The sequence below is a fragment of the Dermochelys coriacea genome, chromosome 1, assembly GCF_009764565.3.
Source record: "Dermochelys coriacea isolate rDerCor1 chromosome 1, rDerCor1.pri.v4, whole genome shotgun sequence".
Classification (NCBI taxonomy): Eukaryota; Metazoa; Chordata; order Testudines; family Dermochelyidae; genus Dermochelys; species Dermochelys coriacea.
Genome location: NC_050068.2, coordinates 108,520,743 through 108,546,210, shown reverse-complemented (window position 1 = coordinate 108,546,210; position 25,468 = coordinate 108,520,743). Strand labels below are relative to the sequence as shown.

Here is a 25,468-nt window from a genome sequence, read left to right as displayed (position 1 = left end):
TAGGCTGCAAAAGTGAACCACAGAAGAACAGCTGCACAGAATTTATGGAGTTCTGGTGGTGTGGAGCAGTCTACCGACATCAAAGAAATTGCTGGATAAGTGCCTTAATCACTAAAGTAAGCAGATATGACTCAATACACAGAATAGCAGTTCTGTTAAGTAAGTAGGCAGTGCTGTTGTAAGCCATATGGGTCCCAGGATATTAGAGAGATGAGGTAGGTGAAGTGACCTGAAGAAGAGCTCTATGAAAGTCGAAAACCTGACTCTATCACCAACAGAAGTTGGTCCAATAAAAGATATTACCTCACCCATCTCTCTAAGATTATGTCTACACTGAACATCTTACAGTGGCACAGCTGTGCTGCTACAGCCGTTCCACTGTAAAGCACGCCGCGTAGCCGCTCTTTGTTGGCAGGAGAAAGCCCTCCTGCTGATACAATAAAACCACCCCCAACAAGTGGTGTCAGGAGAGCGTCTCCCACCGACAAAGTGCTGTCCACACCAGTGCTTCTCGTTGGTAAAACTTTTGTCGGTTGGGATTTTTTTTTCACACCCCTCCCTGACAAAAGTTTTACCAACAAAAATGCAGTGTAGACATAGCCTCAGTGAGGAAGTATGAGCTGTACATAGACCTCCCCTCCCAAACTGCAATCACATTTTAGGAGACTGACAAACAACAAAAGCAAAGAAATTCATTAGGACTCTTGCTTCCTCCTTATCTCATCTAGTTTTCATGATATTCCAGCACAAGGAATGTCAAATGACTCTGTGTTTTTAGGTACAATGGGATATGTTAAGGTCCACATAGCTGCCTCCCTTGTGAATTTTCCAGCTTCCATTGATGTTAAAGATTAAACATGTTTCCAATATTTTTGTATGGATGTTCATTGAAGTTATTGGGCTCTGTGTGGATACAGCAGCCTGCACAGAAGTTGCAGGATTAGTGCCTACACTACATTTTATTATTTTTTCACTCCTGTTGGCACTGCAGGGCATATTTAATTATATGAGAGTGAGCTAAAGTCTGACCTGGCTCACATATCATCAGGACAATGGTTAACTAACATCCTAATCCTGCAGCTGGGGCCATTATCAGCAAATCTTTGCTCCCATGCGAAGTCCTATGAGCTCTAGTTGCATACAGGGGTTCAACCACGTAAATTGATTGCAGGTTTGGGGCTTAAGTTCTGATGCCAGAAACTTCATTGCCAATGTGTGAACCAGAAAGAACACAGCTTGACTTTTAAATCCCAGGCTGAGTTTGCAGCACTGGCAGTTAGTAAAACCATAATTTTATTTGTAAATTCACTCTGTAAATCATTAAGAGAAAATAAACATGGAAATCTAAGATGCCATGTTTACAAGAGTCATTTTTCAGAGCAGAACTGCACTTTCAAGTAGCCCTGCCCCCCTCGTGAAATCATTCCTGTCAAAACCTTGAGGAACTATTTTTTTTCTTTTTTCCAACTTTAAACCTTGCATCAAGGCTCTGGAGCTGCAGCCATCACCCTTCCACGTGAGGAAATTCCTGTGGAGCCAAGCATCTCATATTGTTCCTTATCAACCAGAAAGGTCTCTGCTGAATCACACAGGTTAGCCCTGGGCTAGGAATAAGAGCCGAAGCCTAGACAGGAATCAAATTGTGGCCTGCACGTAGCAGTGTGCCTAGACTGGCCATGCGTCAAGTGTTTTTTTGCAGGGAGGGAAAATCCACTCAGATCCCCATTATTTTCTTCTTCATTCCTCCAACAAGCATTGTCCACGTCTGCAATATGCCACGCCAGCAGCTACGTGCCCTCGGAGTTTCAGAACCCTGTAAATGTCAATGATAATTTCCATTTTCATTTTTAAACAAAAGAAACTTCTGTCCCTTTTCCATTCAAAGATAACTGTAGAATCTTCAAAATGTAAACTGACCACAGTGGCTTACAGTTTATCACAATGCCTTTTTCCTGAAAAATCTAGGGCTATTCATGAGTCTGCCTTTGGACTATGTCTGCACCAGATTGTGGTGGTCCCTAAACAAGGTGCAGAATTTAATTGAAGAGGTAGAATTGATTTATTGGAGTGAACAGAGGTAGTGGTGGTGGCTTAATGATGTGTGAGAAGTGGCATAACTAATTTATGGTGAGGGTGAATGATTTAGGGGGGGATTGCAATTGTACAAACATCAATGAAATAGGCTTGGCTTTTGGGAAGAGGAAGCAGAACTCGTACTTTTGACTTAAACAAGTAGGCCTAGTCTTCAGATGAGAAAATATGGTGGCATTTTTCATGCCTTATTCTAGATTTGTCTTCAAAGCAGATATAATGGTTCTGTGACTGTAGTATGTTACAATGGTTTTAGTTCTGCCATACACAAATCTTTATTTTCCCTGCAATGTGGAAGAGAAATTCCTAGTTACTGTCCATATTATATACAGAGTTCTGGAAGATGACAGGGAAGAGAAGTGGTTTTTCAGATTTTGAACAACAATTAATCAGTACCACTTTGATTAAATGCCAAAAGAATATACTAGACAGGCAGAGAGAAACTGTATATACATACTCACTAAAAAACCCTACTAAAAAACCTGAGGTTTATTATACTAATTCCAAGCATAATGTAAGACTAACATCATTGCATCTGACCTGTTGTGATACTGTCATACTTGCAGAGTGTTCTACATGATGATGTTACATTCAGAATCTCCTCTTTTTCTGAGTCTTCCAAATTTCAGCATCTTAAACAAAAATGTTCCCAAGAACATATTTCTCTCCCTTTCTTTCGAGTGCATTTTCAATTTGAGGATGTAGAAATGCACTGGTAATGAATTTTATAAAATCTCTCTGCTTTGCTTTTATCCTTTCTTTCTTAACCAGTTCTTCCACTATTGCTCATGTTTAGTAGTACTTTACTCCACAAGTAGCCATATTGACATCAGTGAGCTATTTACAGAGTAAAGTGCTACTTAGCTTGAGTAAAAGTGGCAGAATCTGGCCCTTAACCAGTTCAAAAACTTTAAAAAAATCTGTTAAGACAAAAGTAACCAAACATTTACAGCTGATGCCTTGCTGAAACAGGAATTCCACATTTTCCCCCCATTATGGTAAAAATATCCCTTATGTAGCTCCTCCATGAGAAAATTTGATGCAACTTCAAATCGTGATTGCTCGTGCTATTTTTTCATGACAATTTACTTCTGAGTTGCTGTGAAACAAGTGCTACTGTTTTGACACCATTCCAGGGTACTGATGCTACTGGGTGTCTTGGAAGCCTGGAAAGATGTCTTGAAAGGAAACCTGTCATGAATATGTTGCCCTTATTAAAAATAAGTTGCTGAGATAATTGCCTCGGTTGTTTCTGTGCTGGTGACTGCACTGACAAGACTATTTGAAGTTTGTATTCTTTCTTCTATTTGAAATGCAAAGGCTGGGGTGGGGCGGGAAAACAGGACGCTAAATTGCTTATCAATTTTTTTTCCATTTAGTAATAATTAATAATATTTAGCATTTCTGTGGGATTTTACGTCTTCAAAGCATTATACAAAAATTGAACCAAATTCTGGGCTGACTTACATTTATTCTGACCTCACTGAAGTCAGTGAAATTGCTGAAGTTGTAAGTCAGTGTCATGTTTGGTCCAATGGCTCATTAATCAGTACGAATGGCCATGGACATGAGTGGTAGTCTTATGTCACTCACATGGAAAGTAGCTGTTAAATAGGATTGCTCTGTAAAGGATTAGCATGGAGAAAGAGAGCACTATGAATATTGCTCCAGGATAATAGGAGGTTTTTCAAATCAATTTGACTGATAAAAGATACATAAAATGCAGGCTTTTCTGTATCTATCTCAGGTAGAAGAATCTGTAGAATTATTAATACTTGTTGCTATTTGATCTAAATCTATAACTTAAAAACAGATTCAGCCCTGAAGTAAAAAGTGTATAACCTGATTGACTTCAAACATGTTTACACCAAGACAGGATTTGATCTGGTATGTTTAAAAGGTAAAAATAAATAACCGTCAAGAATATTTTTGTAGTGTTACTTACTCCTTCTCATAACACACGAACTAGGGGCACCAAATGAAATGAATAGGCAGCAGGTTTAAAACAAACAAAAGGAAGTATTTCTTCACACAACGCACAGTCAACCCATGGAACTCTTTGCCAGACGATGTTGTGAAGGCCAAGAATATAACAGGGTTCAAAAAAGAGCGAGATAATTCATGGAGGATAGGTCCAGCAATGGCTATTAGCCAGGACGGGCAGGGATGGTATCTCTAGCCTCCGTTTGCCAGAAGCTGGGAATGGGGGACAGGGAATGGATCACTTGATGATTACCTGTTCTGTTCATTCCCTCTGGGGCACCTGACACTGTCGAAAGGCAGGATACTGGGCTAGATGGACCTTTGGTCTGACTCGTATGGCTGTTCTTAACATTTTGGAGATGTTAGAACAAGATATTATTATTGGACTGAGCTTATTCCTATTTAATAAAAAAGCTTGTAAATCTCAAAAGCTCAGAGAAGAGATTACTATAGAATAAAATATCAAGATTTTCTGATGTCATTTAGAATAACAAAGGGAGAAAGGAGAAAATTAATTTAATATAGGCAAATGAAACTAAATGGAGGCAACAAATGAAATTAAAGAGTGAAACAAACTTCTTTTACCATATAGATGACAGGATGCAAAGCATAAAAGGAGGGAAGTTAAATCTTAATTGCAGGAATAGGGAAGAGGGTGAAAGGAAAGAAACTGTGAATATACATTGCAGCAGTAAGGGCAACAGCCAGTGCCAGAAATAGTTCCATTTTCCATGAGACAGAGAGTGCGAACTAGGGCCCCGTTTCAGCAGCCAGTCCCTATTCAGTGAAGAACTTAAGCATGTGCTTAAGTTTTATTAACATCAATGGGACTTAAGTATATGTTAAAGTCCACAGGAGTGGACTTAAGAATGTGCTTAAATACTTTGCTGAATTTGGGCCTAGTACAATTTGTGGTTATACAGAAAATTGACAGCAAGAAAAGGGAGTAGAAAATAATCCTGTTTTCACAAATGGGAATGGAGAAATAATGATAATTGCTCTTAATGCAGCCTCAAATAGAAGCAGAGTTTTAGAGACAACTAGAAAGGAAAAAAAAATCATCTTTGGGTACATAGATGCACATGATCCCTGAAATTAGCCATGTAACTCAAACCAGAGGGTGCTGATTTGTCTCATTAAGATTTGAGATTCAGAGATCAGGCGCTAAAGTGACATACCATAACTTACATCCAGCCAATCACTTTTTTCTCCATCACATAAAGCTTTGAAATATATTTATACTGAGGTTTGATTGCATCTTTATAATAACTCTTACATCATAAAGAACACTTGTGGATTTCAGATAATGAGCCTGATCCAAAATCAATTGAAGTCATTGGGGAAAATCCCATTGATTTCAGTGGCATTTGGATCAGGTTCTATGTTGCGAGGAATGAAAGATTACATATGAATTCACAATGTACTTTAAAATATTATCAAGGAATTTAGTGATCATGAGAGAGAACAGATTCACAGCGCTTATAAAATGAAGACTTCTGTAACCCGGAGGAACCCTCTAGGGCAGTGTTTCCCAAACTTGGGACGCCGCTTGTTCAGGGAAAGCCCCTGGCAGGCCGGGCCGGTTTGTTTACCAGCTGCGTCCACAGGTTCGGCCGATCGCGGCTCCCACTGACCGCGGTTCGCCGCTGCAGGCCAATGGGGGCTGCGGGAAGCGGCAGCCGGTACGTCCCTCGGCCCGCACTGCTTACCGTAGCCCCCATTGGCCTGCAGCGGAGAACCGCGGCCAGTGGGAGCCGCGATCGGCTGAACCTGCGGACACGGCAGGTAAACAAACCGTCCCAGCCCGCCAGGGGATTTCCCTGCACAAGCGGTGTTCCAAGTTTGGGAAACACTGCTCTAGGGAATAAGAATGGATTTCATTCTCTCCGTCAGTCAGTCTATTACTCCTGTTCCGAGACTACCAACCAGGATGTCAGTTAGAGCAAATTATGCCAGTGAACTTTGTGATGTGGACACTTAGGCATGGAGACACAAAAGGAGTTATGCACTGGGACACTGAGCATCACACTGCCTAACTTTTAGGGGCCTAGAAAATCAGTACAATTCACAAAGACTGAGGCCATGTCTACACTAGGGAACTTACCACAGCACAGTGGTAACAATACACTGCTGCACTGCTGTCAGATCGCTTGTGTAGTCGCTCTATGCTGACGGGAGAGTGCTCTCCCATCAACATAATAAAACCACCTAAACAAGCGGTGGTAGCTGCGTTGGTGGGAGAAGCTCTCCTGCCAACGTAGTGCTGTGCACAAGCGCACTTATGACGGTAAAACTTATGTCGATGAGGGGCACGTGGGTTCACACCCCTGAGCGACATAAGTTTTGCCAACATAAATGGTATTGTAGACATGGCCTGAGTTAGGCGCCTAAGCTCCTATACAATGAATGCGGAGAGGGAGGCACTTTAAACTGCGATTCACAAAAGCCAGCATATTGGGCAGGATGTTGCCTAAGCTAGCCCATGGGAGATGCCAACTAGAGGGCTGTGTGGTAAGCCCTGCCCAGCAGTGCCAGAACAAGGGCGGCCAGGGGGCCATGGCTCTCCTACTTTTTGAAAGTGGACAGGCCTAGACCGTCCACTTTTTGCCAGGGTGGACCCTGCTTCCTTCCTCTCCTCTTCCCCCTGAGGCCCAACTCCCTGGCCAGGCCACTGGGGAGACCAGGCAGATGTGGAGAAGCATGTTGCGGACTCACCACCTGCCCGCCGGGTGCGGGGGGCCCGAGCAGCCCCAGCCCATGTCCCCCCCCTCCTGACTCCCCACCCAGCCCAGGCGGGTCTGCGACTCCATGATGGTTCCCCACAGCTGCCCATGTGGCTCTCCCTGACACGGCTGAGACCGCAGGCAGGGCTTGGAGCTGCAGCCCGATCATGGTAAGAGCAGCGCAGGCAGCTGTAAGGAGCTGCAGACCCTCCACCTCCACCGGGGGCTGCTCATGGAGAGTCTGCCACAGCTCGCCACAGCTGACCAGCCCCACGTAACTCTTATCATGGCTGGGTTGCAGCTCTGAGACCCGCCCCCCGACCGGAGCCAGGTCACCAACAGAGCCGTGTGGGCAGCAGTGGGAAGTGGGTCCCTCGACCTGCCCTGTGTGGGGGGCCTGGGGAGCGGGGACGTAGGCAGGGGGCTGCTTTCAGCCCACCCAACCATGAGGACTCCCCAGCCCTGCTCTGGCTTGGCTGCAGGCAGGGCCTTGGGGGGAAGAGGAGGGGTGGGGCCTCAGGGGAACAGGGGGCCCTGGCCCCCCCACTTTTGGAAAGGCTCTGATGTCCTTGCCCCTGACCCTGTCTCAGAGATAGGTGTCTGAGTCTGGGCTGCAGGGAGACATCTATCTCTGCTTGGGAGTCTCAGCTGCAAACTCTCTCTTGGCAGTAAACAGCAACACTGTGAGCAAGATGCATGGGAAGAAGACTAACTTCCCTCATAACTGTTAGCTCATTGGTTTGGGTACTCAACTGAGATGTAGGAGATCCCTGGTTCAAATCCCCTTCTGTGTGAGTGGGAATTTGAAGAGGGATCTAGTACCTCTGAGGTGAGCAGGGGTGAAAGTAAGGTGGTACGGGCCAGTACGGAGTACCGGTAAAAAGTGACTTCTGGTACCAGCCCCTACCGCCTTACTTTAAAGCGCTGCCGGTCCCGAGCAGCAGGGCCACTGACGGGGGAGTGCAAAAGGGGCAGCACTTTATCGTCCCTGCCCCTTATTCTCCCCCAAGCTGCCAACGTGTGTGGGGGGGCAAATGGAGCAGCTGCCCCGGGGCCGGCAATTTAAAAGGGTCCGAGGCCTCAAACTGCTGCTGCAGTAGCAGCAGCAGCGGCCGGAGCCCTGGGCCCTTTAAATTGCCGCTGGAGCCCCAGGCGGTGCGAGCCAGGCAATCTGGAAGGGCTGGCTGGGGGACACTGACACTCCCCAGCCCCGCCCCTTCTGCCTGATGCCCTGCCCCTTCTGGGGGGCCAGAGCCAGCCCCCGTGCCGGTAAGTTTTCACTTTTACTTTCACCTCTGGAGGTGAGTCCTCTAACCATTGGGTTATGGGATATTTTGATGTGAGGGGCTCCCTCGATCTCTCCTGTTGAAGCTGTTGCACTCTGGTTAAATAATTAAAGAGTCATTGGAGTAGGAGGATTGGCTCCTAGTCTCCCATCTCCAGATTGAGTGCTCTGACCATCAGGTCATAGAGTCATTCTCATGGTGTGCGCTCTCTCTCTCTCTCTCACACACACACACACAAATTCAGTTAGTTGGGCCAGAGAGAGAGTGTGTGTAAGAGAAAACACATGCATGAGAATGATTCTATAGCTTAGTGGTAGAGCTCTCAGTCCAGAGGTAGGAAACCCAGGGGCAAACAGCATGGCTCAGGAGGGGACTGAGGAGCAGGGGGAGCAGGTACCCTTTGTTTCCACTGCCTACTCCCTGGATATTGTCCCCATCTGTCTCTACCATAAACTAGAGCAGCCCTCAGGCTATTGTAATCTATACTAACTGCCAACAGCCAAATATAGTTACATTTGACAGCACATCACTAGTGCAATATTGTGGGATCATTATGTTGGTGGTATCATTATGATCCAATTAGCCAATGAAAGTGAATCAAATCTAAACAATGGCGGTTTTCAGAGGCAATGTAATGCAAACTAAATTTAAACAGAGAAATGCAGAGGGGAGGTTTTAAAGACCAAGGAACTGAGCAAATTCTGAAAAAAACAAATTCAGTCAAAACACAGGCAGGTCAGAACAAACATTCATCTACATGTCAGCTCTTCTGTGACTTAAGCCTCCCAAATGAGTTGAGGTCTCCTTTGTCCACTTTCTACGGGGAAGACATTTATAGGCACAATACCAATTCTCAGATTAACACCAGCAGCTAGTACCCTCGCTAGCAATTTCAGCAGAGGCCAATGACTGAATTACTGGGATGAAGTTCCAATTTGGAGAAACCTTGTTGATTTGGTCCTTTAAAACTAGATCAGACAAAGCAGTTATGAATATGCTGTCGGGAACAACCCCGCACCAACAGAGGAGCAGATTAGATGGGCTAATACCGTCACACTATTCACTGTCAGTAAAAATTTGTTGATGTCAGTTCTCCCTGATGTGCCTGAATTGCTGTGACAGGTTGAAATACATGAAGTGCTGAGATATAGGTATCAGTTTCACACAGCCACAGAAGCTTGTTGCAGATACAGCATTTAACTACTTGGCTGCATGTGATCTCTCCACCCAACATCGATATCACAGGCATAGTATCATAGTGATGTCTCCTTTTATAGTTTACTTTATTTGTTAACACAAAACATACAATCCCTACTATGGTTTCAGATGCATATGGTATTCCAACCACTTTCTGCCCTAACTTCTAAGCAGCATTATAAAAAGTCTGTGTTAAACATCTGCACTATCCTACCCCAGAGGCATCTGCATTTCAATAGTAGGTAAAAAGATCTCCATGTGCAGCAGAATCTCACTGCAAAAAATAATCTCACAAAACCCCCCAGAACACATTGGTTTCACTCCAATTAGCAGCCATGATTTAATGGCAGAGACATCAGTTAGTCAGGACTCTTACTTTTCATTACATAGGCAGTAAGTGAATAGGACAACATGCATGAGTAAGGATATGTGCTGCGGATCCCTTTACAGATTCACAAAAAAGAAAAGGAGTACTTGTGGCACCTTAGAGACAAACAAATTTATTTGAGCATAAGCTTTCGTGAGCTACAGCTCACTTCATCGGATGCATTCCAGATTCAAGATCTCAGAGTATGGGATCCTTGGGGAAGGCACCTTTGTTTTCTTACCTGTCTGTAAATGACCTATCACTTCAATGATATACAACTGAATATTGTATACTGTGGTTTGAATAAAGTCAACACAAAGAGGACTCACTCAGTATGTACAAGACTAAGTGGGTGGTATATTTTAAAGGGGAACAGGTACAGTTACAATCTGGTCCAAAATAATCTGTCATTATTTCGCAAGGAAGAAAAAGTGTGAGAGTTACTATATAGGTTAACAAGCATCCATCCATGCTGAACTAAGACCGAAGAGAGAAAAATTGGGGAAGAAGGGGGATAACAAAGGAAGAAAAAGAGATTAAGGCACAGCATAGAAAGAAAGTGTGAGAGAAGAATAAAAAAGTGAAAGGATACAAACAATAACAATACAGTACTCTTGGGTTCTGCTTACCCCTGGCTCTGCCAATGACTCACTGGGTGACTTTGGGCTAAGTCATTTCCTTACTCTGCACTCAGTTTCCCAATATGTAACACAGGAATACTGACTTACATACTAGGGTGGGTGTGAAGATTTCACAGACCTCCTAATACAAATTAAAGGTTCTACTGTACATAGGCTACAATTTAGTCACAGGTGTTTTTAATAAAAGTCATGGACAGGTCACGGGCAATAAACAAAAATTCACGCCCTGTGACCTGTCCATGATTTATACTAAAAATGCCTATGATTAAATCTTGGAGGTGGGGTGCTGGGGGGACACACTAGGGGAGGCACTACTGAGGGGCGCCAGAGCCAGGGGCACCAGCTGCCAGCAGCGGTGATTGCTCCGGGCAGCCGGCCACTGCCACGGACTGCGGCAGCTCTGGCTGGCCGCCCAGAGACCCCAGCCAGGGGCCACGGACTGCAGCTGTTCTGGTCAGCCTGGGATAGCTGCCCGGGGCCATGGACCACAGCTGCTCCAGCTGGGTTGGGACAGCTGCTCAGGGCTGCACCTGCTCTGGCTGGCCAGCCGGGCGGGGATCGCTGCCTGGGGCCGCAGACCACGACTGCTCCAGTCAGCCCAGTGGGGTCCTCTGCCTGGGGCTGCAGACCACGGCTGCTCGGCTGCCTGCCCGCCTGGGGGCCACTGCTGGGGGTTGTAAATTGCGGCTGCTCTGGCTGTCCCGGGACTGCTGCCAGGGGCTGCCTGAGCAAGAGCTGGTGTGGCTGTCCCAGGGGACACCTAAGCAGCTGGCCCCGGAGCCAGCTACTTGGGCAGCCCTGTGATCAGCCACACTGGCCCCTGCAGAAGTCACGGAGGTCGTGGAAAATCACTGAATGAGCTTCCTAGTAATAAGTTTTGTGTAACCAGGTGAATGGTCCCACTATTGTGAGGAACTTTCCTGGCTTATGCACTACCCCAGTGGAATTGGTTAAGGAATGGATCTGAGTCCTCGTTCCCACTCCCTTTACCCAGAAGCCTGCCTGACCTCGAGGGCTCCCCTTCCACTCCCCTGTGTGGCAGAGTCCTTGTAATCCCAAAAAGGCTGAGCCCAGGATTCCTGGGGGTTTGACCCCCCATCTTGTTGTGGTCACTTAAGACAGGGATATTCTCTCTGACCCACTAATCATTGCATATAGTTCAAAGCAAATACGATTTATTAAACAGCAACAAATTAAAAAAAATAAGGAAAAATGGGAAAGGTTAAAGGAAAACAAATAACCCCGCTCTGTGGACATGGGTGAACCACAAATAGCCGTCTCTGGAATATAAAGGAAGTTCAGTCTTCTCCTCATACATCCTTGGCCCCCGGCCCAGGCCCTGGCTGTGTTCCAGGGATTCAGCGGGTCAGACACTTGCTCTGGCAGTGGCCACATGCCTTCAAGCTCCAGGGAGCAGGATACTTCCCCGTCAGATGGGGTTACGATCCCTCTCCAAGTTTAGCCTGCAAGGCCTCTTGGCTGGTGGCATCTCCCTGACCTGGGCCCACTGCCTAGGGTCCCTTTGCTCTCCCTAGCTGCTCACCACATTGAGCTCCAGCACTGGTGCTGCTGTTCTGCCTCCAGCACAACTCCCTGGGCACCTCCTCTGGCCCCTCTAGTTCTGGCTGCTGTGGCTCTACTCAGCTCAGGCTGCTCCTCTCTAGCTCTGGCCAGCACAGCTCTGCTCCTCAGTTCAGGCTCCTGCACTCCCCTTAGCTCCGCCCGCGCTCTGGCCCTTGCAGCTCCAGCTCACATAGTGAAAAAGTGAAACTGTTCGAGTAGCATATTCCAGAAGTCTTGAGGTCTTTCTGAGTGTAGCCTTCATTGATTTGAGATCTACCATTCCATTCTCTCACTAGAAGGGAAAACCTATAATGGCAGCAGGCCGTAAAAGAGACCCAGTTTGTGAATAAGAACCATTCAAGAAATATATGTTAGCTGATGATGTTTTAAAGAAAGTCACACCAGTGAACTGGTGGAAATCACTTAAGCACTTGGATACAAAGACTGTTGAAGTGATAATCTCACTTTTAACAGCAGTAGCTTCTTCTGCTGATGTAGAAAGAATAGTTTCTTCCTTTGGACTAATTCATTCCAAATTGAGAAATGGTTTGGGACCTGAAAAAACAGGAGAGCTTGTTTTTCTTTTCCAGATTATGAACAAACACGAAAATGAAGGTGAAGATGACTGAGTTAGCTGCAGAAGCCAATATTTTAAGTTTCTTTGTTGACCTGGCTGACATAGTCGATTTAATTTTTGTTTTGTTTTTTAAATATTTCATTTAACTATTTTAGTTAAAAATAATTTTAACAAAAACAAACCTGATTTTATAAACTTTAATGTTTAACTAAATTAAAAAAATTCTTTTGTTAAAATATTATGTTTGCTGTTGAAGAAAAAAAATCCAGAATACATAATGTTGTTGTTTTAGTTAAATAAAACAATTTAAATGTCTGGCTGGTGACATTCTCCCTCGTAATACAGCATGGCAAGAAAACCCTCCAAATATTAATAATTAACCTGTTGAATTGGAGATAGTTCACCTCCCAACGATTTCATAAATACCTGCTTCTATTACCTGTGATAAATGAAATAACCAAACAATCATTCATTTTCTGATATAGCTGTAAAACTAATCTGAAAAGTTTTCAAAATAAATCACTTAAAAAATGAAACCTACATCTATCTCTGAGTTGTGAAGAATATGTATTAAGGTTATAACAACCAACAAGAATGCACTTTTATGTAGAAACCCATGATTAAATCGAGTCTTCCTGACTAGTGATTTAAATCAATTTGATTTAAATCAAATCTACCCTGTCATCTGCCCTATCAATCAGGCTGACCTGGGGCTTTGGCCTCTTCCCATTGCTCCTGGGGACTGTCAGTCTCAGGGTTCTGATTTCTCATCAGTCCTTCCCCTTTCTTTTGTTACTGGGAAATAGCCAACCAGAAAACCCCACTAAGTAAGGGCCAACTGTTCCCTTATATTTGGGCAAGTTTGTGAAGAAGGTGCTCTGTATCCAAATGCATTTTCCAGAAGTCACAAGACCCACAAACAGTTCACTCCTCCTGCAAGCAACATGAGAATTGCAGGGCCTCAGCTGTGTAAATCAGTGTGCAATTCCAGGGTTGTTGAAAATGGTTCAACTGCTAGTGGAGATGAGACAAAACCATTCTGAGCACTGTTATGGAAAGCACAGTTGAGACCATGTTCCACCAGTTCTGACTGGTGATTCTGTGTATTAACACTGGAAATAGTTTTCTCATGTCCACGCGAGCAGCTGAACCATGTTCGGGGGAATCCTACTTCTGACAACCAGGCAGCTGTGGGTCATTTCCTTGTGTAGACAGACCCTATGTCTTTCTGAAAGAATCCAGATCATGCAGAATGAAGCCATAGAATCCTAACAAAGTATAAAAGTTCCTGTCTCAGCCTGAATCCTTGCTTATTTCATTATTTCAGATAGAAGAAGAACAAAGGCTAGCTTTCCAAACAACTCATTAGTTTGCCATTGTATATTCTGACTAGCTGGCAGATTCTTGTGTTAATCCATCACTAATACAACATTAATAGCATGCTGCCTTGCACACTTTCCTTGTAAGTTGATTTAAAAAAAAAAACTCTCTGATTCCATTCTTCCCACACTTTCACCTTGGAGCTACCAGACAAAAAGCAATCACATTATGCAGCTTGGAAAAAGCACTTTGATTCAGTGAATTACCTTTTCCAAAGACGAGCTGATAGAATCTAGGCAGGAAATGGGAACCAGTCGGGAAGGTTATTTTCTTCATAGCAACCCCCACCCCCATAATAATCAAAATGAAAACAAAAATCCATTGCATATTTCACACATAGCCTTGAGTCACATTCCACATTAAGAACTTCCTGAGTAAGTTTTTAAAGTTCTTTAGCCCACGTTCCCTCTTCCTTAGGAATTGGCATGTCCCGGGGACAAACATCTTCAGATCTTCAGAATTAGGGATGTAGCTAATGCCTAAGTTAAATTGTGTATCTCTGGGGGGAAACTTTGCAAGACCAAGAGTCTGGGGGCAGCATAAGCAAAGTTCCTTGGTAGTGATAACAAACAAACAAAAAACCCACCAGCCATGGAATTATTTCCTTTTTAATAGGGAAGGTAAGTGAAAAATCAAAACTTTCTGTAAACATGAAATCTAATCTTCTAGCTAGAAGAATGCTGGCAATTTCAACAAGAAACATGTGATTATATATATGGGATCCCTTGTTATTAAAGAGGTTGCTGTTTTCACTTGTGCTAGGGAGAGAAAGAAATTAGCAACTAGCAAGTTACCTTTTAAAAATATTGTTGCTTTCCCCTGATGATTTAAAAAAAAACCTGAACATACCCTAAGATTCAAGAAAATATTTATGATCTTTTGAAATGGCTTAACCTTAGGACTGCAAGAGAGAGAATCAAAGATGATGAGCCAGAGCCTCAGGTAAATTAGTGTAATTTAACTCCACTGATTTAAATGGTGCTAGGCCAATTTACACCAGCTGAGATCTGGCTAAATGGCTCTGAAAATTTAAAATTTGCTACTTGGAGGCCCATCTAAGGGGAATACAAGAATCTGTCACTTAAATAAGGTGGAAGGCTTCTCTTAAACCGATACCCACAACTCCTCCTGGAAATTCCTAATTTAAGCTAACTCTCTTCTCTTTAGTTTCCACACTGTAGAGGAACAAAAGGAGGAGGAGTTTGGATAGTGTTAGCCTGATTTCCAGTTTGCTAGCTAGAGTCGGGGGGCAAAGGAAAAACTTCCTCAGTTGTGTGAGCACAAGAAAAGCTCTGAAGTAGGTTAACCCTCCCCGTTTCTAATTTTAGCCTTTACTATTTAATGACTTAATGTGTGTAAAGCCTCTGAAAACCTCAGGGACAGATCTTATTGAGTTAAATGCCCCCCTACTATTGTTTCTGCTCCCTGCCTCAGCACAACACACAGGCTAGCCAGTGGTGCTCACTGAGTAGTTAGGTTTCAGAGGAGCAGCCCTGTTAGTGTGTATCCGCAAAAAGAACAGGAGGACTTGTGGCACCTTGGAGCCTAACACATTGATTTGAGCATATGCTTTCCTGAGCAATGAAGTGAGCTGGAGCTCACGCTCAAATCAGTGTGTTAGGCTCCAAGGTGCCACAAGTCCTCCTGTTCTTCTTACTGAGTCGTTAATCGCTATTTCTTTTTATGCTCCTTATTCAGTGCCTGGCCTTATTTACTGCCCATCATCCAGACTCTGGCCGGAGCACAGGAGCATCAGCTTCTCCGTGGGTCTTGGGAACATCCCAAGGCACGGTGACGAGCGGGATACGGAGATCTACCTAGATGGGAAGAGCAGGGGGCTGGAACCGGCACGGGACCCCGCGGATGGCCGCTGGGGCGTGCTCCCTGTTTAGCCTCAGCGGCAGCAGGACTCGGCCTGGCGGCCAGGAGGAGGAGCTGACTCTGGGCGGCGGGCAGCCCCACGTGGATCCCTGCTCCGGCTCCTCCTGGCTTCCTCTTCCGTCCGGCCCGGAGCCTGTGGCGGGGGACGGGGCCAGGCAGGAGCCTTCTCCACTTTCAGCGAGCCCCCGCGCTCGCGGCTCCGCTCGGCCGGGCGGGGATGAGCCCGGCGGCCGGCTGCCCGCTGTAGCTGGCGGCAGGGGGCGGCCCGGGATGCGGGCGCAGAGCCGAGGCTGCTGAGCTCCGGGCGCAGGCTGCCCGCAGGATGAAGCCCGACGGGAAGGTGGTGCTGCTGGGGGACATGAACGTGGGCAAGACCTCCCTGCTGCACCGCTACATGGAGAGGCGCTTCCAGGACGCGACCAGCACGGTCGGGGGCGCCTTCTACCTCAAACAGTGGGGGCCCTACAACATCTCCATCTGGGACACGGCAGGTAGCCCCGCCTCCGCCTCCGCCTCCCCCGCGGGCCCACCGGGCGGTCCCGAGCCGAGTGACGCCGCGCGGGGGCTTCCCGGAGCCCCGGCACCCGGGCGACTCCGGGCTGTTGCAGTGCGTGGCGCCAACCCAACCAAACCAAACGGGGAAGCGAGTCCCCGCGCGGGCCGGCGGCGTAGCCCGGGGCTGGCTCCCGAGGCTGGGGTCACGGACAGAAATCCGGGGCGCGGTGGAGGCGGGGCGGGGCGGGCGGGCAGCTGCCCGGGAGCCCTGCGGGCCGCGTGTGCGGGCGAAGCGAGCGCATCCCCGCGGGCTGAGCGTGGCCCCAGGTGTTCGGGCGGCTGCCACGTGATGTACGGCCCTCGTGCCGGGGGGGGGGACGGGGCCTTTCTCGCGGCTTTAAAAGCCCGGGCCGACGGCTTCGTGGCGGGGGCGTCTGCTGTCCGCGTTATGTTCTTGTGACTTTAAAAAGCCCCCTCCAGCGGGGAAGGCCTGGAACATCGTCTGCTGCAGCGTTGCTCCAACTGTGCGAGCCGGGGCCCCGAAGGGGGGCGCACCCCCATTGTAAGGAGGTCACCGGGGCTGGTGTTAGATGAGCGGGGCCTAAGCCTGAACACCCCCCCCCCCCAGCTCGGGCCGAAGTCCAAGGGCTTCCGCTCTGGGCAGCGGGGCTCCAGTGACGGCCCCCCACTTCGGGGCTGAAGCCCTTGGGCTTCAGCTTCGCCCGCCCCCAGGACAGCGGGGCTTGCATCTGGCTTTGCCCCGCCTCCCCCACCTGGAGCAGGGGGCTCTGGCAGGCTCAGGCTTCGCCCCCCCCCCCCATGCAGTAATTTTTGTTGTTAGAAGAGGGTCAGGGGGCACTGGAGTTTGAGAACCCCTGGTCTGGTAATTCTTCTTCTCCGCTAAGTTCCAAGGTTCCAAAGGGGGGCCCAACAGTGGGGAGAGGCGCAGATGTGTTGCTTCTGTTGCCATGTTTAGTAGGGTAGCCTCCCCCCAGTTTTGTAACAGGAATGTTTTTTCCCTATATGTCTGATGCCTAGCCCGTTTGCGCACTGGTGTAAGTCTAAAATGAGATGTATTTATGATTGACTTAGATGCATTTGTGAGGTGCGCTGATATTTTGGGCACTCTTTACAAAATTTAGATGGAAAGTAGAGGGGGGTGGCGAATATGCCCTCATCTCCTCGCTTTTGTCTAGCTGTAGTAGTGGTCAGAACACTTTCCCTGAAAGGCCAGTGCCAGACACTTATCCATCCACAGTAGAAATTACAAAGACATTAAAATACTCCTAGCTAGTTAGAAGCTGGAGCAAATTTTTATGTTTTGTAGCATGCTTTCCAGGATCAGATATATGCACCCTATGGATAGTAGTGGAGAGATCTGGTTTGAAAAATGACTCTCAAGTTCAGTGAACACTCTTGTATGTTTAATATTGAATCATTCTTTAGAACAACTTGTGCAGGATTCAAGAACTTCTGACAATATCATCACTGACGCAAGACCAAGGTTTTATATTTAACTGAATAGTGTCCAAGAAGAAAAAAAAAAAAAAAGAAAACCTCTAGTACTGTTCATGCTTGCAAAACTTTGCCAAAAATGGAGAACTACATAGCATGCAATGCCCTAGTTTCCATTTGGTGACGCTTAGGCATTAACAGGAAGGTCTAGTGACTTTCCGCATGTTTCATCAATACCAGTGCAATAAATATACTGTCCAATTGACATAGACTTCATTATTTCATCTAGTCCTATAAAGTGGCTTTTGCTGAACTGTGTGTGGAGAAGAAACTACTGAAATTTCTTAAGGAAAAATATTTATTTGGATAAGTGATCAAATGTTGTCTGATTTATTTGTTTTTTCTACATTTGTGTTTCTAATTTTATGTAGCAAAATGCAGTTAAACAAAGATGACTTCTATACCAATAGCTTCATGAATTTCAAGCTCCTTATCTCTCCTTTTTGGAGTTTACTCTTCTCCCGCTCCTTTCCTCTTCTCCCCCCCTGCCCCCCCAAAAACCCCAAAACAAAACACCTTACGAAACTTAAGAGCCAGTTACTGAACTGTTTTTCTTAATGTGGTAGTGGGGGGTATGTGGTTTTGGGGGTAGCTGATTGTCTCTGCTGTGACAGACCCAGGTAAATGTAGGTAATTGATAGATGGAATTTGTTTCAACAGAAGAAATACTAATTGTATTATAGCTTCAGTAAGATGGTCTCCACTTATTTTTCTTAGTTTTCTTCTGCATCCCTGTCCTTGAGAGGAATTTTTTTTTTTTAAATAAAGAAGATCCCATCTAGCCCTACACTTCTATGACTCCCTCCTACCCTTGTCTTTTCTAGATTTACATAAGCTCCACACCTAGTTTTAGTCCCACGTTGTATCCGCTAGTTTTGTTAATTGAGGAATGGGATCAACTTTTTTTTTTTTTTTGGAGGTTGGTTAAAGCCCCAATACCACCCTTTTAAATATGTATACAGTAGGAAAGGCAATTCTTGAGCGATTCAAGGCAATTCCTTCCTTTTCTGCTCATGGACTGTTTTTCACCTTTGCAACACTTGCAATTCCTGCTGGCCTACAAACGGAATTAGGCTAGTCCACTAGTAGGTTCCATCTCAGTTGCTGCATAAGCAAGCCCCTAGACTGAAGTCTCCAGCTGACATGATTCTAGGAAAAAGTTGAAACATATTTATAGTGACAGGTTTCAGAGTAGCAGCCATGTTAGTCTTTATCCGCAAAAAGAACAGGAGGACTTGTGGCACCTTAGAGACTAACAAATTTATTTGAGCATAAGCTTTCGTGGGCTACTGTGGTGGCTGAAGTCGATCTAACATAGATAGATATATATATCTTACTATATGTTCCATTCTATGCATCCAATGAAGTGGGCTGTAGCCCACGAAAGCTTATGCTCTAATAAATTTATTAGTCTCTAAGGTGCCACAAGTACTCCCATATTTATAATGAGTTAGCTTCCTGTATAGCATCACTGATTTATCTCTACTAGATGAATGTTGAATGGGCTTTAAATCTCTGTAGTGAAGATGAGTTTAAAACTCCCTTTGGCAGTCTATTCCATTACTTACCTGATCTAAAAAATTGCTTGTTGCATGCTGAACTCGTATATCTTATTTTAGGAGTCAGAAATCAAATAGCGGTAAATATATTTGCATATATGCACATATCTGGAAAAAGACAAAGCAGAAATAAATGTTGGATGACATTCCTAGGAAGGCCTCAGAAATTAGTATTCAGGCTTGGTCTGCACTACCCAGCTAGATTGACGTAAAGCAGCTTACATCGACCTAATTATGTCAGTGTACACACTACAGCCTTGTTCCCAGTGATGTAAGTGCCCCATTCCACCCCCATGAAAGGCGTAGGAATTATGTAGGTGTAGTTAGGGTGACACAGTGTCCGTATAGACACTGCGTTACTTATATTGACTGGTTGCTGTCATTCTTGTCAATTTCATGGCTCCATGCTGGAGCTGTGAAATTGATAAGAAAGCCCTGGCTAGTGGTTGGCTCCAGCTAGAGCCTGGTTGCCCCTCATCCCAGCTCTCTGGTTCCAGTCAGGCTGCTGCCTGTGCTTACCCCTGGGAGCCGTGCTGCCCGGGCTCTCCACTTCCAGATGGGCTGATGCTTGGGCTCCCCGAGAAGCCCAGGCGGTTGCCCCTCCTCTCCTGGCAGGGAGCTGCGCGAAGCTGAGAGCCCTGGCTCTCAGCCCGCTACACTGCCCCTCTTCAGTCAGTGGAAGTGCTCCTTGTTCGGACGCACACCACTGACAAAAGGAGGGTAGTGTGGACATACAACCACTGCATTAATAACTGTGGTGGCTGAAGTCGATCTAACATAGGTCGACTTAAGTTTGTAGTGTAGACATGCCATACGTTTTTGTTCGTTTTTTGTTTGTTTTAAATGTAATCTGGTTTCTGGAGCATGCACTGAGCAGAGTACTTGGGTGGTTGTCTTGTCTTTGGGTATGTCTACACTGCACACTTGTCTTGGGGTTGGATAAGGGGCAGGGGATTCTGGGGGGGGTAGTCGGGACAGGGAGCAGGGGGATTGGATGGGTCAGGGGTTCTAGGGGGGGCATGATCAGGGGATGGGGAACGGGGGTGGGGTTGGATAGGCATGGGAGTCCCGGGGGGCCTGTCAGGGGGCAGGGGTGTGGATAGGGGTTGGGGGAGGACAGGGAGCGGGGGGGGTTGGATAGGGGGCGGGGGCGGTTACAGTCGGGGGGGAGTCAAGGGAGGGGGCAGTCAGGGGACAAGGAGCAGGGGGGGTTGGATAGGTCGGAGGTTCTGAGGGGGGCAGTCGGGGAGGGGGCGGTTAGAGGGTGAAGGCCAGGCTGTTTGGGGAAGCACAGCATTCCCTAGCTGGCCCTCCATACAGTTTCGCACCCTGATGTGGCCCTCTGGCCAAAAAGTTTGCCCACTCCTGTGCTAGAAAGACTCGGGAAAAGCTCCCTTTCATAGACCAGTAGAATTCATGGGAATTGTTTATCTGAAATTGTCTTTAGCTAACTTTGAGTTCTGTAGCTTTGTTGAACCCTGGCATACAATTGTAAAACACCATAAAATCTTGCCATTGTTTTTATAATAGTATTTTTAAATGAGCAGTATTGTGTGGCGACAGTAAGTACTTTTAATGTTTAAAGCAATATATACACTGCATTTCACTATAGTCTATGAGTTTGAGATGGGAATCAAATTTAATAACTATATGATGAAACAAATACCAGGAAAAAAAAGAAAATCGAGGGAATAGTGGGAAAAGGTGAAGGGATCTTCTTGGCAGTATCACTGCTCATGGCAAAACTGTGGAATTTCACACTTACACCTCCATGTTAATATTTGAGTACAAATAATATACTGCATGTACCTATACAATCTGTAGACTATCCCGGGGTTCTCAAAACAAATTTTTTGGTGGCCTCAGAGTGTAGCCACCAACTCTTGCTGGTGGTCGCTCTGACAATTTTTCCTAAAATACTTAATTAACTTTAGGAAAAATAAATAAATATGCACATATCCATCTCTAAATCGTTGTCATTTATTTATGTAGGTTTTTTGTTTGTTTGTTTTTGTTTTTGCAGACTCAATAATAAAAGTAATGTACAGTTGTCTCTCTTCACTATTGGACCTAAACAGACTAGAAACACAAATAAGGTGCTTTCATGTTTTGCTTTTTTTTGGTTGATTTTGTTTTTTTAGATGTGCTAGGTAGTAAATCTGCTACTGTGAAAAGTGATATTTGTATATTTGTTAATATCACTTTTCACAGGAGACTTAATTTGACCCCCAGCTTGCTGGCGCTGAGTAAGCCCTAGGTGGGGAGGGAGGCAGGAAGGACCAAATGTGGGAGTGAGCCTGGAGCCCTGCAGCTGGGGGGTGGAGTCTGCCGCCACACGGCCAAAGCCTGCCACCCAGGGCCAAAGCCTCAGCCCCACCGCCCTCAGGAAGGTGGGGAGCTCACACTGGTTGCCTGCTCCTACAGTGTTTGTGGCTCTGGGAGGAGGCAAGGACCAGCCCCTGCTGGTGGTTTTGGGGCGGGGTGGCTGCTTTGCCACAAGGCTGTGGCCACAAGAAAAGCCCCTTGTGGTTGCATGTGAGAAATGCTGGACTATCCTAATATGTAGTTTTAAAAAAAACCCCAACAGCCAACCTAAGGAAGTTTTGGGTTATGAAACAAGAGGGATGAGAAAGTAAATTGACTGATCACTCTGACCGCAAGAGTAACACAGATGTGAAAAGTACATACTGCTGCCATGTCAAGTTAATCACTGATCTCCTGAGTTCCTTAAAATATGTTTCATGGCAAACCTGCACATCCTGCATTGTTACTAAAGCATACTTTGGCACAGAACTAATCAAAAATGATGAAGTGAGCTGTAGCTCACGAAAGCTTCTGCTCAAATAAATTTGTTAGTCTCCAAGGTGCCACAAGTACTCCTTTTTCTTTTTGTTTCCAGACAAGAGTTGAATTTTCATGACAGACAACTACTGATAACAGAACATTGAGTCAAACATCTAAAATGTGACACTGTCAGTCTTGTATATGGCACCATCACAGCCTACTGAGTACAGGACCTTGTTTTACATGGAATCTTTAAAAGCTGTTGGCTAGAAACGCTGAAACTCTAGTTTGAAAAATTCCAACGGTCAAAGGAAATTTTACGAAAAATACACCAGTTCTTACCTTCTCTTGCTGTACTCGCTAATATCTTTGGCAGGTTCAGCCTGAGAGGTCATGGACCTAATTCAGCAGTCTCATAGACTTTAAGGTCAGAAGGGACCATCATGATCATCTAGTCTGACCTCCTGCACATTGTAGGCCACAGAACCTCATCCACCCACTCCTGTAATAGACCCCTAACCTCTGGCTGAGTTACTGAAGTCCTCAAATCATGGTTTAAAGACATCACGTAACAGAGAAACTACAATTTACACTTCATGTGACCCAGGTTCCATGCTGCAGAGGAAGGGGAAAACCCCCAGGGTTTCTGCCAATCTGACTAGTGGGGAAATTCCTTCCCGACTCCAAATACGGTGACCTGTTAGACCCTGAGCATGTGAGCAAGATCCAGCAGCTAGACACCTGGGAAAGAATTTTCTGTAGTAACTCAGAGCCCTCCCCATCTAGTGCCCTGTCTCCAGCCACTGGGAACCTTGCTACTGGCAGCTGCTAATGGGCCACATGCCATTGTATCTAGTCCCATCATACCATCTCCTCCATAATCTTATCAAGCTCAGTCTTGAAGCCTGTTAGGTTTTTTTCCCCCACTGCTCTCCTTGGAAGGCTGTTCCAGAACTTCTAACCATCAGAGAATGAAATCTTCATCTAATTTCAAGCCTAAAACTTGTTGATGGCCAGTTTATATCCATTTGTTTTTCTGTCCACGGTGCTTAACTTAAATAATTCCTCTCTCTCCCTGGTATTTATCCCTCTGATGTATTTCAAGAGAGGAATCATATCTCCCCTCAGCTTTCTTTTGGTTAGGCGAACCAAGCCAAGCTCTTTGACTCTCCTCTCATGAGGTAACTTTTCCATTTCTTGAATCGTCCTAGTAGCCGTTCTCTGCACCTGTTCTAGTTTGAATTAATCTTTCTTAAACATGGGAGACCAGAATTGCACACAGTATTCCAGATGAGGTCTTACCAATGCCTTGTATAATGGTCCTAACGCTTCCCTATCTCTATTGGAAATACCTCGCCTTTCTGTTGCATCCTAGTACTGCATTAGCCTTTTTCATGGCCGCATCACATTGGTGGCTCATAGTTATCCTGTGATCAACCAATACACCCAAGTCTTTCTCCTCCTCTCTCTTCCAACTGATAAGTCTCCAGTTTATAGCAAAAACTCTTGTTTAGTCCCTAAATGCATGATTTTGCACTATTAAATGTCATCCTATTTCTATTACTGCAGTTTTCAAGATCCTCCAGATCTTCTTGTATGATACTCTGGTCCTCCTCCATATTGGTAATACCTCCCAACTTTGTCATCTGCAAATTTTATTAGCACAGTCTCCCTCTTTGTGCCAAGGTCAGTAATATAAATGATTGGTCCTAAGGCTGATCCCTGAGGAACTGCACTAGTAACCTTTCTCCAGCCTGATGGTTCATCTTTCAGTATGACCTGGTGTAGTCTCCTCTTTAACCAGTTCCTTATCCATCTTTTAATTCTCATATTAATCCCCATCTTCTCCAATTTAACTAATATTTTCCCATGTGGAACTGTATCAAGTGCCTTACTGAAATCCAGGTGGGTTTGTCTAAATAAATCAGTTATCTTCTCAAGGAGGAGATCAGGTTGGTCTGGCTGGTGCGATGTGCCAATCAATCAGTCAGTCCCTATGCTTGCACTTAAAGTGTTGTGTTGAATGATAATAAACTAAAGTACATGCATAAATGCTGTGCTAGACTGGGGCCTAAGAGCAGGCCAGGTCATTCCGGGTGAGGCTCTGCTGCTCCCATCCCTCTCCAGTCCTTTGCACTCTCATTCTTATCTCAAAAAGATCAATTGCCAAGTTAAGTCCACATCTCTTATGTTTTTCTCTTTAAGATGAAAGATGCACTTTAAGATGGGAGAACAGAAACTGGAAGAAAGCTGAAAAATTTTTTTTTTTTCATATAGGATTTTTCGCAGTAAATAGTAAACTTAACCTTTTACTGTTGAACTCAGATGGCTGCTAAAATAATTAGGCTTTGCTCTATATAGGTAATTGAATATTTGTGTCTTAACAATATTAAAATATCAAAGCACAGAATTACTTTACTATTAAAACTTAACTCCATTTATTAATTTTTAAAAAGACTCTTTAACTCATGAGAATTTTCTTCCTGAAGCTAGTAATTAAAGTGTGAACTGTATGTCTACAAAGCGTTACACTATTTAAAAGGTAATACATTGCTGTATTGGAACCTTATTTTCAAAACACATAGGCCCAGATTTTTAAAAGTATTTAGGCATTGCAGCGCTCAGTAACACCTAACTCAGTGGTTCTCAAACTTTTTTTTACTGGTGACCCTTTTCACATAGCAAGCCTCTGAGTGTGCCCTCCCCTTATAAATAAAAAACACGTTTTTATATATTTAACACCATTATAAATGCTGGAGGCAAAGCGGGGTTTGGGGTGGAGGTTGACAGTTCAACCCCCCTCATGTAATAACCTCGTGAATTTCTGAGGGGTCCCAACCCCCAGTTTGAGAACTGATTTAGGAGCCCAAGACCTCTTTAGAATGAGATTTAGGCTGCTAAACTAGGTAGGTATTGGAATACTGAGTGCTGCAATGCCTAAATACCTTTAAAAATCTGGGCTTTAAGCATGTGCTGTATTGAGACCTCCTTGGTAGTATGTGCAAAAAAAAAAAAAAAAAATCAAAACCAAGCAACAGGGGTGAGATCCTCAGCAAAAGGATCTTTCTCTGTCAAAATGGCTGTAGAATCAAAAGCTGGAGAATGAAGGATGTTTATATATATTTAAAATATAATTTTTTTTCTGGCAGCTGACAGCAGTCATGGAATATACCAAGTTCTTCCTGCTGTGAGTAGGCCGTGCGCTGCTTTGAGTTAGAGCCCATAGCCTTTCATCTTCTGCATGCTGGAGTTCAAATGCAGATTGAAATTCTGGTGGCCTTACAAGAGCCCGGCTTGTTTAAATGGAAAATTACCATCTGGTTTGTGCAATTAGTGTTTTAGAGGCTGCTAATTTCTTTGGGGAATTTTGTGTCTATGCTAAATTCAAATGACTTGCATTTGTATCGTTGACAGATTAAAAGGAAT

General features: G+C 45.2%; 1 protein-coding gene across 1 annotated transcript in view; it reads left to right on the top strand.

Moving 5' to 3' along the window:
* The first annotated feature begins 15,704 nt into the window (after nucleotides 1-15,704).
* Nucleotides 15,705-25,468, top strand: part of RAB20 (RAB20, member RAS oncogene family) — a 50,652-nt gene continuing 40,888 nt past the window's right edge. The window contains exon 1 of the mRNA XM_038386598.2: nucleotides 15,705-16,180. Within this exon, the coding sequence (XP_038242526.1) occupies nucleotides 16,012-16,180 (169 nt within the window). The 5' untranslated portion in view covers nucleotides 15,705-16,011. The remainder of the gene's footprint in view (nucleotides 16,181-25,468) is intronic.